We start from the raw sequence: 14955 nt of genomic DNA on the forward strand, positions 1-14955 counted from the left end.
AGTATGCAACTGAAATGTGGTTCGGAAACCACCAGCCTTTTACCTCAAGTCGAAGTAAAGAAACAGACAACGATAACATGAACTGTAAAATAATGGTAAAAAAAAAAAACTTTGAAAGCTCCAACTCTCTGTGAGTAGAAACTGTAGTGGGGCCCTAGCGCTCTCACTAAATTTTCATCAAGTAGAAAAAAAGCTATACCTAACTACGAGCACTGTGCTGTTCTTTGTCCGGCGCTATAACACGTACCATTGGATAATTTTGCGCAAGTGAGGTTTTCAGGGCATTAAAATAATGCTATTGTAGTGGAATACACGTTGATACAATTAGGAGCAGCCCATATTAAGTGTATTTACCTTACGACCAGTCCTTGCGGAAATTGATTGCAAGAAATGGAGGTCACTGAGTGAACTACAGCTTGTAAAGTAAGTATAGCACAGCGTTCTCACACTCACGTGTATCTTGAAGGCACAAAGAGCAATTGCCTAATGTTATTTTGATTTTCGCAATAAACCAAGATTCTCTTGTTGAAAACGGAAGGCAATGGTCTGGCGAGTTGTGTGTATCGTATCACCCTAGACAAAATGGTTTGAGTGGCAGGTGAATGAATATGGTAATGTGTGATATACGCGGTGAATTCATGACAATTTTTTCTTAATGCGTCGAAAATATGACAAAAATGCGTAGTTCCCCAAGACATCATGCCTATAGGTACGTCTGCGTCGTTTATGAAATTTGTCGCATATAAAATGTTCTCACTAAATAAGCTGACTGGACAAGGTGTGCACTGAGAAATTTTGATATTGTTGAATAAAGTTACATATGGTTTACTGAGTTCTTGTTGCATATTATCGTCCTCCCATTACTTTGGATGAAAGCAATAAATTGTGGACATTCGTTGACATTAGATAATGGTAGTTCATGAGAAATTGAGAAAGTCAATGAAAGCCTCTCGCTCTGGTGCAATTTGTGTTGCGGGAAAAAAGTATTATATGTGTGCAGGTCGGCAATCTAACAAGATCACAGTTCAAATGAAGGAGTATGTGGCAATCTCCCGGGTTGTCATGTATAGTAAACCCTTCTGCATTTTGGCACGAATAAGCTCAGAGCAAACATGTCTTTTGTCATTACACACTTCAACGGACCCTCCCCTCGGCCACATCCTGTTGCGGGTGGCGAGGAATTACCAGTTTGTTTATTATATGATTGATGCAGACACGAGACGGTTTTCTACCTGTATCGGTACAGTTATGACAAAACCCCTGAAACTCAAGTGATGAGCTCTAAGAAAACAGAAACGACAGTTCTACGGCAGGCCGTTTACTGTTTTCTTAGTCTCTTCCAGATATCTCTGATCTTTCAGCTATATTTAACAGTTTATCTGGTACCAATGCAGAGCTCTTCATATTTAAAGCGGCTATTACTGACGACGGGATGGAAGCAAAATATACGATTGTCGTCTTGAACTTCAGAGGTTACATAAGAATGACAGGGACATGTCGTATGCCGATGAACATCATCTTCTTTACTGCGCTCTATGTGGCCTCGCTCCTAGCGGCCACTACTTCGTCTTTTTCACTATGCCGCATTTCCCCGGCTGTATAAAAAATACTATCTCTTGAGAACTTCAGAGCTTACATAAGAATGACAAGGACATGTCGTATGCCCATGAATATCATATTCTTTAATGTGCTCTCGCCGCCTCGCTCCTCGTGAACCCTACTTTGTCATCTTCACTATGTGACGTTTCCCCGGCTGTTAAAAAACACTAGCTCTTCAGCAGCGCGTAGTCCTTCAACTTTATCGGAGTTTTCTTCATTTAAGTCCTCTTCTGTGGCCCCGAAACAAGTCCAGCGGTGTTGGCTCGCTGTTGTGTGGCTGTGCTGTTTCTTCTTTCCGCGATGTAGATAGAGAGGTAGCACGCTTCTTGGTCTCAGGCAACGCACTTCCTGTAGAGATAGTGTGCCAGGCTGCGGTAGCGTCCACTGCACAAAACTAAGCCAGTTGGTTATCAACTTCTCCCCGGCTTCAGTGTGCACTGCTTGAAACTTGGAAGCGTTCCACACTCGTCCGTCTTCTAAAAGAAATAAGCTGCTCCTCGCTGTTCGATAATCCTCTTGGGATTCAAAAAATATCATGAAAACTTGCGATGGGCTTATGATTCCTTACACGGACGTAGCCTCCAACGGGAAAGTGTTTTCCTCGAGCTCCATGACGTAGGTCTGTGTACCGCTTCGAAGAAAGTTGTCTCTGCTTAGCACGCTGTTGCAGCAGTCATCACATATGTTTCGTTTTTATTGGCAGATACACGCCATGGACAAAACATCGTAACCTGTTGCTTGAAAACTACCGAGATAGAATGTTCACTTGGCTACAGAAACTGGCAAAAGAGATACTGATTGATGTAGGCTTGCTGGAGCAATACCTCGTAGTTAACCCTCAATACCTGCTGCTCGGCCGCTACTGATCCTACTGATCGGGCTACATAGTGCATGTTACGATGAGACTACACAGCGCAGATAACGCTAGCACCTTCGGATAGTGTTCATCTCAAAGGCGCATGCTCAAGGCTTCCAATCGCAAACGATTTCTTTTACAAAAGCACAAAGACCAACTTTGAGCCGTCGCAAGTCCTCTAGTGCATTTAGTGGCACCCCAGTCACCATAAACAAACACATCGAAAAGGCATATTTTCGGGTTAAGGTAAAGGAAACCAGTCGGGAACTATATGGCTTTTCTGGGTTACCGTATTCACGTCAGTCAAGAAAAGGACTTTTTGTAGTGGTTGTTCTCTATTGGCCAGCACAACCTATTTGCCTTATGCATATTGGGGTCGTATCGACAGTGACTATCTGTGAAAGTCGCAATCGGTGACGCAGATCGAGATGGTTAGTTGAACCTATTTCAGAGTGCACCATAGAACCAGCTGTTTGTTCATAGTTCAAGGAAAAGCGAGATCGTAACGTGCAATATAATGTACCCAACTGACACTTTAACAACTTATCGAAATACCGGAACTATGAAAGTTCTGCGTGGTACTGCCTGGGAATTCAATTGATGGATTAGTGTCGTCGACGATATTAAGGCGCGGTGAAACAGTTTCATCAAATGAGTTCAATAACAGTGGACTGTTTTGTGCATATCAAGGTCAAGTAATGTCCTGTATGAAGCCGATGGGCATCTTTTGCTTGGGGACGCTATCGCCAAGCACTGAATTTTTCGTAATCTTCACTCTTACCTTGATCCGGACAAAGTAACGTAGACTACGAATTTTGTGGAACTCAGGCTGCTCAACACTGCCTGAGAAAGTTGAAATACCACAAGAAGATTTCCACTTCCGGTTTACCTAACGAATCATTACATTCTCGAGCTGCAGTGATTGCATCTCTAACCATTGGGTGCTGGAAATCATTTAAAACGGGTCATGTGATTATAATAGAGGAATGTAAAACGTACTAGATGAGTCTAAGGTGTATTCAGCCACTAAAAGGAGTGACGGGCTTCCCAAGACAAGATTAAATTGTACCTGCATACGCTGCACTATGAAATTAACAAACTTGTATGTGGGGCAGAAAATTTTAGAAAAGAAAATGAGCGTGCGCAGGCTGGCATCGTGAAACAGAAATGAAAAAAAGTATGTAATTGGTGCATTCAGCCGCAGAATAAACTTTTTCGCATAATGTACGCACCTCCTAGTTGGTAACTAAAATTGACATATTTCCCCTTCCTATTGGCCGCATCTGCAAATTGGGACCGCCAGCGTTAGCGTGGCTTCGTCTTCAACTGATGAGGGTGGCTGAAAGTGGACGTCGAATGTATCATAGCACTACATGGCACCTTCAGCAGAATGTTTGTATTCCCAAATGTTTTCTTCGTTAGTTGGATGCGTTCTATGGCGGTGTCTAAATGCGCGTGGAGTGATCGGTCTGTTGGTGCGTGGAGCTGTGGAGCGCTACGCAAGCTACGTCGCCGGTTTCAAGACTAAAACTGTTGAGTAGGTTTCGAAGAATGGCAACGGTACATGAAGAAGTAACTTTGGCGCCAGAAAAAGTACACATCAGGTATTGCATAAGGCAACTGTGACGATGTGAATTTCGTGGCCACGACGAGGCGAAGAAGGAACTGCAGTGACGATGTGGATTGTGTGGCCTTGAAGAGAAGAAGAGGAAACGCGGGGCCACAAGAACGAGAGTGGTGTGCAGCTTGAGGGAATAGAGCGTAGAGCGGCTCGGACGGCAGCTCGCTGACCGTCGGTTCGAGTCGCGACCTTCTACAACCGGGCGTTCTGCAGCTTGGCGGCCCTGGTGAGGCTGATGTGCACTCTGCGCTCGCTGCTCACCGGTGTCCGCTGGACTGGTGTCCTTGCGCCCTGGTGCTGTATATGATCTGAGGGCCTTGTAGTCAGCGGCGCCCGCGGTTGGGACTAAGGAGGCACGCGCCTGTGCACCAGGTCCCGTACGTGCGCTCAGCCTGCGGCAACAGTGGCTGGCTAGCCACTGACCTGTACTACAGCGGCCTGGTGTTCCGCATGCGTGCTGTACACTTTCACGGCTGCTGCTACATCACGGTCCGGTACAAGGCATCTCGGGAGGTGCTGAGCACCCGACTGCCACGACGAAAACCGCCTCGGCGACGACGACGGCACACAAGCGAATAGGACGGTCTATGTGTTCTTAGGTGCGGTATTCCTAACGTTATTTCCGACGTTCCGAACTGTTATCGTTTTTATTGTACTGTTTGTGTCGGGCGCGTAACATGTGTTTAACGACCATGTGAAGTCTAGTCTGTGTTGTCCGTGCAAAGCACCTGACTGCTGTTTCAATTCTTGAGGATCCTGGGCCCACGATATCTATCATATCGTAGCAACACCAAAAACTGAACGCTACCAGCAACACATGCCAGGATTCGGACAGACATCGGCCGCTACACGAAAATCGAAGCATTGTTTGAACGCGTCAAAATTCTCTGGAGGCGCGGCTGTGCTGTATGAAATAATTAATAGAAAAAGACGCTTGCCTATTCAAAAGAAAGAAATGCATTCAGAGCAGAAATTTGAAAGCAAGCAGCGGCTGGACTATGAACTTCATGACATTGTGTCAGCGGTTGTATTCTGTGTTTGAGGAAAACATAGCGCAATTTATCTGGTTCGGATGAGAAAGAGACAAGAACTTCATGCCACCGCAAGTTTCTAATGCGGACCAAACGTCTCTGAATTATGAGATGTCGCGGAACACGGCAGTACCGAACAGGATAATATTGATGGTGCATGCGGACTACCAAATGCTAACGTCATGCTCATCGCGAAAGGGGACAGATAGAAGCTTGCACCCTTTGTCTTCCTTGTGTAGAAAACCCTGCAGAAGCTGACCATTCCTCCGGGAAATCACGTGTGGGTTCATAAAAATGGTTGAATGACAACTGAAAGTATGGTCGTTGGATTAACATTGTTTGAGGATGGCGACCGGCAGCGTTTTTTTCACTGGTGCTACGTCTGCGCTACTTTCGAGGGTGTCTTGTGAACGCTGTCGGGTTAAAACTGGAATAGCTAGGCAGACAAACCGCGTTCCTTCCAGATAGCTTTACGCCTTTCCTGTATTACATTGGACGTCTTCTTAAATAAGGCATTCAAGCACAACGTTGTTAGCTTCAACAGAACAAGCATCTCAGACTCGGTGGACTTCACCGACAAGCACCTGATCTGAAACAATTCCATTGGAGGTAAAGTGTCCGACTGGGCGGTGGGGATTGCGAATTTGTCGTGCCGAGATCTTGTTTCGGTATGAACATATTCTAAATGAGAAAATACAATTCATCTTGCTTGCGGAGCTTACGTGTATGTTTCATTCACTGGCACCTTCTTATTGGACGCAATCGACTGGTCGACTGGTCTTCGACTGGTCGCCTCCATCCCCCGAAGCAGAGTAAGGCAGATTCGGCGTCCCCCAGCTCAGAGGCACCAGATAAGCGCGCAAGCCGAACGTGCAACTCGCTCTCGGAGGAGGAAATGGCAGATGCGAAATCACCTGAGTACTGCCAACGTCCGAAACCACCTGACAACTGCCAATGTCCAAAGCTCACGGCGCTGCCGAGAAAACCAGCGGACGCGCCGGCGGTACGAGCATTCGTCGAGAAGCCAGCATGCAGTGGATTAGGTTGGCTAAGTTACGGTGGACCGTCGCCAACAGCAGCGACGCGGCGCTGCGATGTCGTTCCGATCTCGACGACTGCTCCGACGGCAGGGGTCGGAGCGTATGAAACTCTATGGCTGAGGATAGTGATCTAAAGAAAGGAAGGACGCTTAATTCTGCAACCCGTGAGGGAGCACGGCGAAGAGTCTTCAGGGGAGAGGGAGTGGGAAATGAAAGATGATTGAGAAAGAGGGAGGATGTGGCCTAATAGACTCCACTATGCGCGACACACTGTCTCTCTCTCTATGGCTCAGAGAGCCTCAGAGCGTTCGAAGATGGAGGAGAGCAATCGAGAAGAACCAGCTGCACGCAGGACGCGCACCTTCTTTCAACTAGCCGAAAAAAACGCCGCTCGCGAGAGCGCTCTAGGGCGCCCAGAAACGACCAGCCGAACATGGCATTAGTGTAGCGCAGGAAAGCCCAATGGTGGGCACGGGAAAAAATTGCCGATAATTTTACCCGGCCTAACAAATGCAGCTCCCAACTTCGCGTTCTCATATTTTTTTATATATATAACAGAATGTGCGTTCATTATTCGAGAACTTAGAATGCATGGATATTCTTCTGCAGTTGGTACTGATGTTTCTTTTGAGTTTCATTCCTTCTATATTCACGGCTATATTGTTTTATTCTTTAATTTGCAGTTTTAGGTTTTCTCAAGCAACAATCGCAGCGGTTGTAATGGCCAAAAAGGAGGCTCACAATGCGACAAATGTCCTTGAACGCAGATACACGTGCTCTGAATGGGAACAGGTGTGTAGCAGCAAGCGTTGTCGTAGTAGAGAGCGCGAGCGCTGTGACATGAACCACTTTTACAAACGCTTACATCATCTTTCTAAATTGCAGCACGAAGAAAATTCCCATGGTAATTGTGAAAATAGGTTGTCTTAAAACTAAAAGCCTACACATCTTCATAATAGGCTGCAAATTTAGGCACAGGAAAAAAACAGTCATAATTCTGTATGAATAGTGGTAATGAAATATAAAGAACAGATTGCACTTACCAGGCACATTCACAGGCGCAGGTGATGTACCTAGGGAAAGTGATTTGTGATGAAGAATTCTAAGCACAAGGAAAAGACTGCTTCTGAAAAATGCGGAATATCACAGTTTGCCTACCTGACAATTTAACTTCAGCGGTATCCCCAAGAACTGTTCCACATTTATTAGTTTGTGGAAGTCATCTCACGAAGCAAGAAATGAACTTTGGAATGCACGAGTCACCTGCCCAATGTTGCTTGTATTGAATAAGAAAACAGTGCTGCTTTATTGAACATTCATCAATTTCAATCAGACTGACGCCTCTTATACGAATTCCAAAATTACTTTTTTTTATTATAGACCGTGTGTTGTAAAAGCTGCAAAAGCCAATTGTCAGTCTCTTATTATGTTTCAGGGGTGAATTGGGCCTAATGCTCGTCATTATTAGAATGTTGTTCAGCTAGTAGACACAGTGTGTAATGAAAATATATATTCAGCTAATATTAGATCTTGCATTTAAATTTCGGATTCTAATTAGATGTTCCGACAAACATGCAGCAGTATTTCGCTAAGAAATGCCGCTCTCCTAATATATCTTCAAAGCGATTATCGTGCGGTACATGATCGCTATAGCATACTCGTGTTCTTTTGTTTACCTGCGCCACTGTGCTAAAATTTTTGTATTCTTCGCCTTTCTGTCGTTTCTTTCAACCATGTAGTATTTATGCACTTTTTGTACACTGAGACTCAGCGCGAGTAGTCCACGCCATAGCTTAAAAAATATTTCGGAGTCGATAGTACCGTAAGAGTCACTCCGGAAAATAATGTATGCATCTGTGTGCTTGAAGTGGGCATCACCCTTCGCATCAAAACTATATTTATTTATTTGCCACTTAAATGTCAAATTTGCAAGAGCTTTGCGAACATTCACTGTTTTCATCTTTCGTAGCACAATAATTGATTGCACAACTGTGAAAGAAATATTCCTCGGTATTGCTCTTGTTAAACTTGTACTTCAGTTAAATCGGCGAAGAACAATAAAATCACTGAAGAATTGATAGATTGGTAAAACAATTGATGGATTTACTGCTTATTTTGCCAACAGAAACTTCAAGCGCAAACCTAGTGAACTTGAATTGAGTGCAAAGAATTAAATATTTGCGGTTAATGAACAAAGAAAATTTTTAATATATATAAATATACAATTACCTTGCGTAGATGTGGGCTTTGGATTCGTTTCAGCTCTTTTATCATCTGGAAGAATGTTAGCAATAATTTTATTTCACTTTTCTTTCGTGAAATATTGGATTTATGTAGCAACCAAGGTACGTTAGCTAGCGTTAACCTTGCCGCATTGAACGCAAAAGGACCTTACCACTAAAGCAGATTAGGGAAACACAAAGCTAACAGTACTTTGATCGACAACGGGCATACAACATGGCTACTTCTTAGGTGTCGGTCCGTGCACGTTTATGCATACAGAACCACAACGGAAGGTGAGCGCCAATAAGTGAAAGATAATTGTACAACACGAAAAGGAAAACTCCACTAACGCGTACTATACACGTCCGTAGATGGGTGAGTATCACGGTGATAGCATAGCAGAGGCGGTGAAATGGCTCCGCTTGCCCAATGCACCCAGCGTTTCGCGACTGCTGTAGAGTTGCCAGAGCTTTGAAAAACGGTGGCAGAAGGGAGAGTCCGTGCCCATTCCGCCGCTGTAGCGTACTTCGAAGCACGTAGCCGCGGGCGTTGCGAGCAGTCATACTGTGTTTTTCGCCTCGAACCTTTGAAAAAGGTGTTCACGTCGTACTATCACACATTCTAGAGGTCCTAAACGATTCTGAATGGCTTCCATCGCTGAAACCACACTCATTGTGCGCCTTCGCGCCAACAGGTAGCGACTGCAGACGAATCTATTGCACATCGTGCTCTCGTGGCATCGCTCCTCGCGAGGCCACGAGACCTATACCTATACCTATATTTAATACAGCGAAGCTCTATCTGGCTAGGATCAGGGGATTTATTCGCTGCGTAACGTCGTCAGAATACTATCATCATCTATATGCTACATACCCCCGCAAAGCAAAACCTGGAAGCACTCAGGATAACTAAACGAACAGTGCATACATTCATTGCAATCACGCGCACAACATAGAGAACACAATACGTTTCAATAAATAATAAGCTCAAAACAAGCATCCGAGCCACGTGATTGATGATAAGGCTCTCCTGCGCCAAGGTACAATGCGAAGCACGTAGCGCTCTTCGCATGCATTTTCCTATAAAGATTACTGTTGCGCAAACTGCACAGCAACGGCAGCTTCACTGTAGGATACGAAGCATGGAGTGACACAACTACACTTTCGTACGTGGAACCCGCCCAGCGTCTGGTTTGTGCTCTGACATGGCAATTGGAAGGCCACATATGGTTAGCACTCCTGAAAAAACAGCGTGCGTGCTAGGCGCGAAGAATTTCTCTTCTCGCCGGTTCACTCTTTGCTTGCTTGCTTGCTAGCTTGCTTGTTGCTTGCTAGCTTGCTTGTTTCCTTGCTTACTTACTCGTTTTGTCTACTTCCTATATAATTGGCCAACAAGCCGGCAGTTCAACGAATGAGACATAAGGAAAATACTAATCGCCATTACCGACTTGCTCAAGTTATAGCCCTTTTTCGCAGTTGACTTTTTGTACAAGGACGCCTTTTCATTCGTCTAACGCGCGCTTTCGTTATTGATCCCTTCTGACAGGAACAATAATCATATGTGTGTGACGTGCAAGACTTCGTTCATGATTTGTTTGCTACGGTACACGTCCTGCTGATATTCAAGACAGGTATTGTTAGTTCGAGCATTCGGAGCGTATACTGTCGGAGTATGACACTTGTACACGAAAATATAGGATTTGCCTAATTATTCACTCCTAATGAAGGAGTCAAATGACACTCGTCAATGAGTACGTGATAATTGCCAGTCTATCGTAAGGACAAAGACGGGGGCACTGGGAAACCTCCAAAGAGTGGTGTACTGCTGATCATTATGCTTCCAAGGCAACACGACGCGCCATGCATCCCATCATGTTTTGGAAAAAAAACAAATATAACAGAACTGTTACTTTTCGTAATATTGCCATAGACTCAAGCCAGAAAGGTATATATATATATATATATATATATATATATATATATATATATATATATATATATATATATATATATATATATATATATATATATATATATATATATATATATAGAAGCTAGATGCCATCAAGTTAACTGAAACAATGACGCCAAAGAAATTAAGCGGATGCACGTCCTTTTTCGCTTATTTGCAACGCGCACGTGAGACAATGGACACGGAAGACCCTAGCGCCATATTTTCGTCCATTGCAGGGACGTTCAATGACAGCATGGCTTTTATGGTGGTTCACATCCTGAGCCATTCGCTCTGCAAGTAGAATAGCAAGCTCAAGCTTACCGAAGGTAAGCGTTGTATAGGTCTAGGCTTTTTATAGAATCCCGAACAGGCCCTGTACTCATTACCAGCTTACTTTTTTGAAAAATTGCGAATGATATTCAGGCGAGTTGGCCGCCAAATTGAAAGCATGTTCTGGTTCGTCGATATTTGTTGGGTAGTTCTTCCTAAATAACAATTCGTCTTAGGTCGGAAAGGCACCATGATGGAGCTTCAACAAATTGGAATAGGGCTATGTGTTCTACCCGTGAAGTTGCCTAGAAAAGTCATTTACATTTTTTTGGGGGGCGAAAGCTTAATTGTGAAGGCATAAAGGCGTGTTACCACGCCCCGCTCAATGGCTCCGCATTACGTAGTTCAGTGCTTTCCGCTGCTGGGGTGATACTTGCGCCCATGCACATTAAAGTATAAATAATGCATTGTGGGGCTTGTACTCCAGAAACTGTATCGTATTATTTTGGGCGACATAGTCAAGGGCTCGGCAACATTTGAGACCACTTGTGGTTCTTTAACGCACACTCAATGTTTCAACACGAACACTTTTTGCATTCTGCCTCCGCGGGAATGTAGTCGCCGTGGAAGTGTCCAAATCCACGATCTTGAACTTTGCCGTGCTACACCATAGTCACTGAGCTAGAGTGGTAGGTAAACACGTACAACCATTGACTTTGGCCAGGATGATTTAGTTTCATAAGGGTTGATATATGTTTTCTTGTGGTGCCGTGGCAACCAACGCGCAAAGTGAATTCAAATAATTTGTTGGAAGCCTGTCCTAGGGCATTTTCCAGCAACCGCATGTGCAATTGGGGAAACGTAATAATGTATGCGTACAGAAATTCATGGAGCATTTATTATTACATCTCTGACATAAAACAGTGCTTTAAAAACGAATAACATTGCCTACATTGAGCGGTTTTTCTTGTCTAATTGGCTGACAAGAGGCAAAGAGCAGCATCAAGGGGAGAGGGTTTCGATGGGTTAGAGCCAGCGCAGTGAACCATAGGTAACCGAATGAGGAGAATTGGGTAGCGATTAGCCCGCTACCCCTTACTTAGCTTGCGGTGGCTGGTCGGAAATTGCGGCGGCGTGCAACGGAAAGTTAATAATGCTGCTAAAGCTGATCCTCAGGAAAAAATGGTTGGCAGAGCGGTGTCGTAAACGTACCGAAGAGGCTCCATAACGTCATACTGGCACGCATAAAACTTTATTATACGCAAATAAAGCCATGCTATCCTACAGGCGCGAGTAACCACTGCTTGAGCTGTCGGCGGACACTCATGTTATATTTCTTTCGGAACGAGGCAGTCTGCGGCTATTCATAAAACAATAGTTTTGCTCGACATATTATTGCATGTGTAACGCGTACGCGTCCCTTTGACGCGGTGGGATTTCCTCGGTTTTGTGACGTCGAGTTATGAACAGGCGAAGTGGGCTGAGCCTGAAAATTATTCAGCAATAACAGAGGGCAAACGACTAAAAGACGCCACATCAGAAATACTTATTCTTTTTCGTTTCACCTAAGAATGCATAATCACACGTAATACCAGGTGTGGAGGTATCGCTGTTTTCGTGACGTCGCGTGACAGACACGTGAAGTTGGGGTAGGCAAAATATTTTTTGACCAGCCATGAACGGCTCATTGCAGAATTGGAATAAAACAATTGAATTGCTTTAAGTTATAGCGCCCTAAGATCCGAGAAACCGCAAAATTATTCCTGTCTAAATCAAGAACAGCAATTATAAATAAAGAATATAGGTGTAATAATGAAACTGATGAATGAATGAAATAATGAATCTGAAATAATAGTACAATGGCTTACTTTTCTCCAGTTAGCCTTACGAATAAACACGGCACCAAAGCTAGCTTTGTTCACAAGACCAGGGGGGGGGGGGCGTGTTCTCTAAGAGTCCACTTAGTGGACTGTCCCTTTTGGCCGCTGCTGATTGGATACAGCTGTACGAGCGAGGAGGAAACTAGCGGCCGAAACGGTAAATTCTTACAGAATCCCCCCCCTCCTCCCCCTGAAATCGTGCATCAAAGTGCAAGATGTGAAGATGTACGTGTCGCCAAAGTATTTCCGACAGTGACAGAATATAATACAGCAATTTTTGATTGTCGGTTTGTTCTGCACATGACAGTACTGGCCGTTTTATGAAATGCATTGTCTGCATTCTGGGTCCCTGCATATTCTGTGCCGCACGTAGTACTCATTCCCAGTGGGCGATGATGATATGGGACCCCCAGCCGGTAACGCCAACGTAATTATGGATGTATTCCTTTCTTATCTTAGGGCAATTTGCAACAGTCCTATTTTATCATTTGCACTGGTGCAATACTGATGAACAGCTCGTCATTGGTGCAAACAATGGCTACGATAAAAAGAATCGTGGTGCCTTCAAATAAGGTATTACCAGATCTCTACCGATAAGAAGTTGCTTCGTGCAGATTCACTTTCAACAGAAGTGATGCAAGTGCAGTGACTTGTTTATGCTCGGAAATTTCTTGTAGATTATTTTCTGTTATTGACATTTCTGATCTCTTGCATGCAGTATTTTGTCTACTGGAGCAGTGTTCAACGCAATAAAAGCGAAACAGTAGGCTATGCATAAAGAGACGAGAAATAAACAAATATTAATAAGAGTCTGTTACTAAAATCGGAATAATAACACCGGCACGCGTTTCCTATATAGAAACAGGAATTCGTACATTGCCGCGGAAAGAAAAAGATCTTAATTTTGCGGTGGAACGACATTAGGTTGCGTTGTAAAATTCACAACATTTATGAGTCCTGAAAACAAGAAAGCGCATTTGTATTTGTTGTAAGCATCACTAAGTGCCAATAGAGCGTGCCCTGTAGATGCTCCCTGACGATGCTCCCAGGCGATGAGCACCAGTATTGAAAATGAGAAACCTTTCGTTACGTCTGTTACGTTTCGCCTACGACGCGCGGTTTAGCCGGCGCGGCTGCAACAAAGCGGCAGACATTTTGGCCGTTCGGCGCCGCCGCTACGCCTCCCCGCCAAGCGCGTCCAGGCATGTTCCGATGCCACGTGTCTTCATGTGCGTGTGTGAGTGTATGTGCATATTGGTGCCCACGCTTGTCGAAGCGCGGCTGCCGGGGAGAGGAGCTCCCAACAACTGTGAAGCAAGGGGGTCCAAGCGGCGCCGACACGACGGCTGCTCCTCCTTCTCTTCCCATTGTGCCCACGCTTGTCGAAGCGCGGCAGCCGGGGAGAGGAGCTCCCAACAACTGTGAAGCAAGGGGGGGTCCGAGTGGCGCCGACACGACGCTGCGCCACCTTATCCCATTGTGGCCGAGCGGCACCGTCACGTGCTCGTCTATAGAGGGGTTCCTTCTTGCCCTCAACTGCGAGAGTATAAAAGCAGCTGCCCCCGGACGCCAAAAGAGGGCTCCGATTTCTTCTGTTGAGTAAAGTGCACTCCCGTCTCTCTACTTCGGTCAACCTGACCGCCAACTCTTTGCGATGTTAGAATAAACAAGTTGTTTTGTTGTTACCAGTCGACTCATGCTTTGCCGGGACCTTCGGATGCTTCCAGTTGTACCCCAGGCCGCCAGGCCAACGCTACCCTTGGGGCTTGCGACCCAGGTGCAACAACGGGCGTCAGTGCCGAGTTCCCAACAACTCGTACCACCGGTGCGATTCAAACAACTGTCTGCCAGCGGTGAGATCGCGACAACGGAGGCCAGCAGCGAAGAGATGCAGTTGACTGTATGCTGAGCAGCTCATCGACGATCCGGGAGCAGTGCAACGAGCCCTGTGTGATGACTGGTTGCCTGCAGCGGAACGACTGCGCGGAATTCTTGGCTGCGAGGTTTGGTGAGTGCGGGACTTTCTTCTTCTGAGCTTTGCCAGGCTTTTGTTAGTGTCAGAAACAGAGCTGGTAATTGTGGTTGTCGTTGCTGCCGGATTAGATTGCGGCAAGACAATAATAGGCAGTAGAGAAAGCAGCATTCAGAGCAGCCATGGATTTGAAGTCGTTGCGCAAACCGAAATTGTTGGAGCTTGCAAGAGAGTTGGGTCTGGATGTCTCGGACAAACTCAGAAAACCAGAACTGCTAAAGGCTATTCTTGAGTTAGAGGCTGAGGATGACGAGCTGTCGGAATGCCTTGAGACTATTGAGGAGAGGTCAAAAAGACAGGAGCGCGAACTTAAAGAGCAGAAAGAGAAAGATGAGCGTGAACGAAAAGAACAGAAAGAAAAAGAATAGCGTGAACGAAAAGAACAGAAAGAAAAAGAAGAGCGTGAACGTAAAGAACAGAAAGAGCGAGAGCAACAAGAGCGCGACCGTC

The 14955-nt window shown here is 45.2% G+C and overlaps 1 protein-coding gene across 2 annotated transcripts in view; it reads right to left on the reverse strand.

Annotated features, from left to right (window-relative positions):
• Positions 1-14955, reverse strand: part of LOC142578006 (uncharacterized) — a 64033-nt gene that overhangs the window by 10558 nt on the left and 38520 nt on the right. For both annotated transcript variants that reach the window (XM_075687434.1, XM_075687433.1), the window contains 2 exons: positions 8377-8421; positions 7191-7220 (listed from right to left, as the gene is read on the reverse strand). In XM_075687434.1, coding sequence (XP_075543549.1) covers positions 7191-7220; positions 8377-8421 — 75 coding nt within the window. The remainder of the gene's footprint in view (positions 1-7190; positions 7221-8376; positions 8422-14955) is intronic.

This window comes from Dermacentor variabilis, chromosome 4 (genome assembly GCF_050947875.1).
Source record: "Dermacentor variabilis isolate Ectoservices chromosome 4, ASM5094787v1, whole genome shotgun sequence".
Taxonomy (NCBI): Eukaryota; Metazoa; Arthropoda; class Arachnida; order Ixodida; family Ixodidae; genus Dermacentor; species Dermacentor variabilis.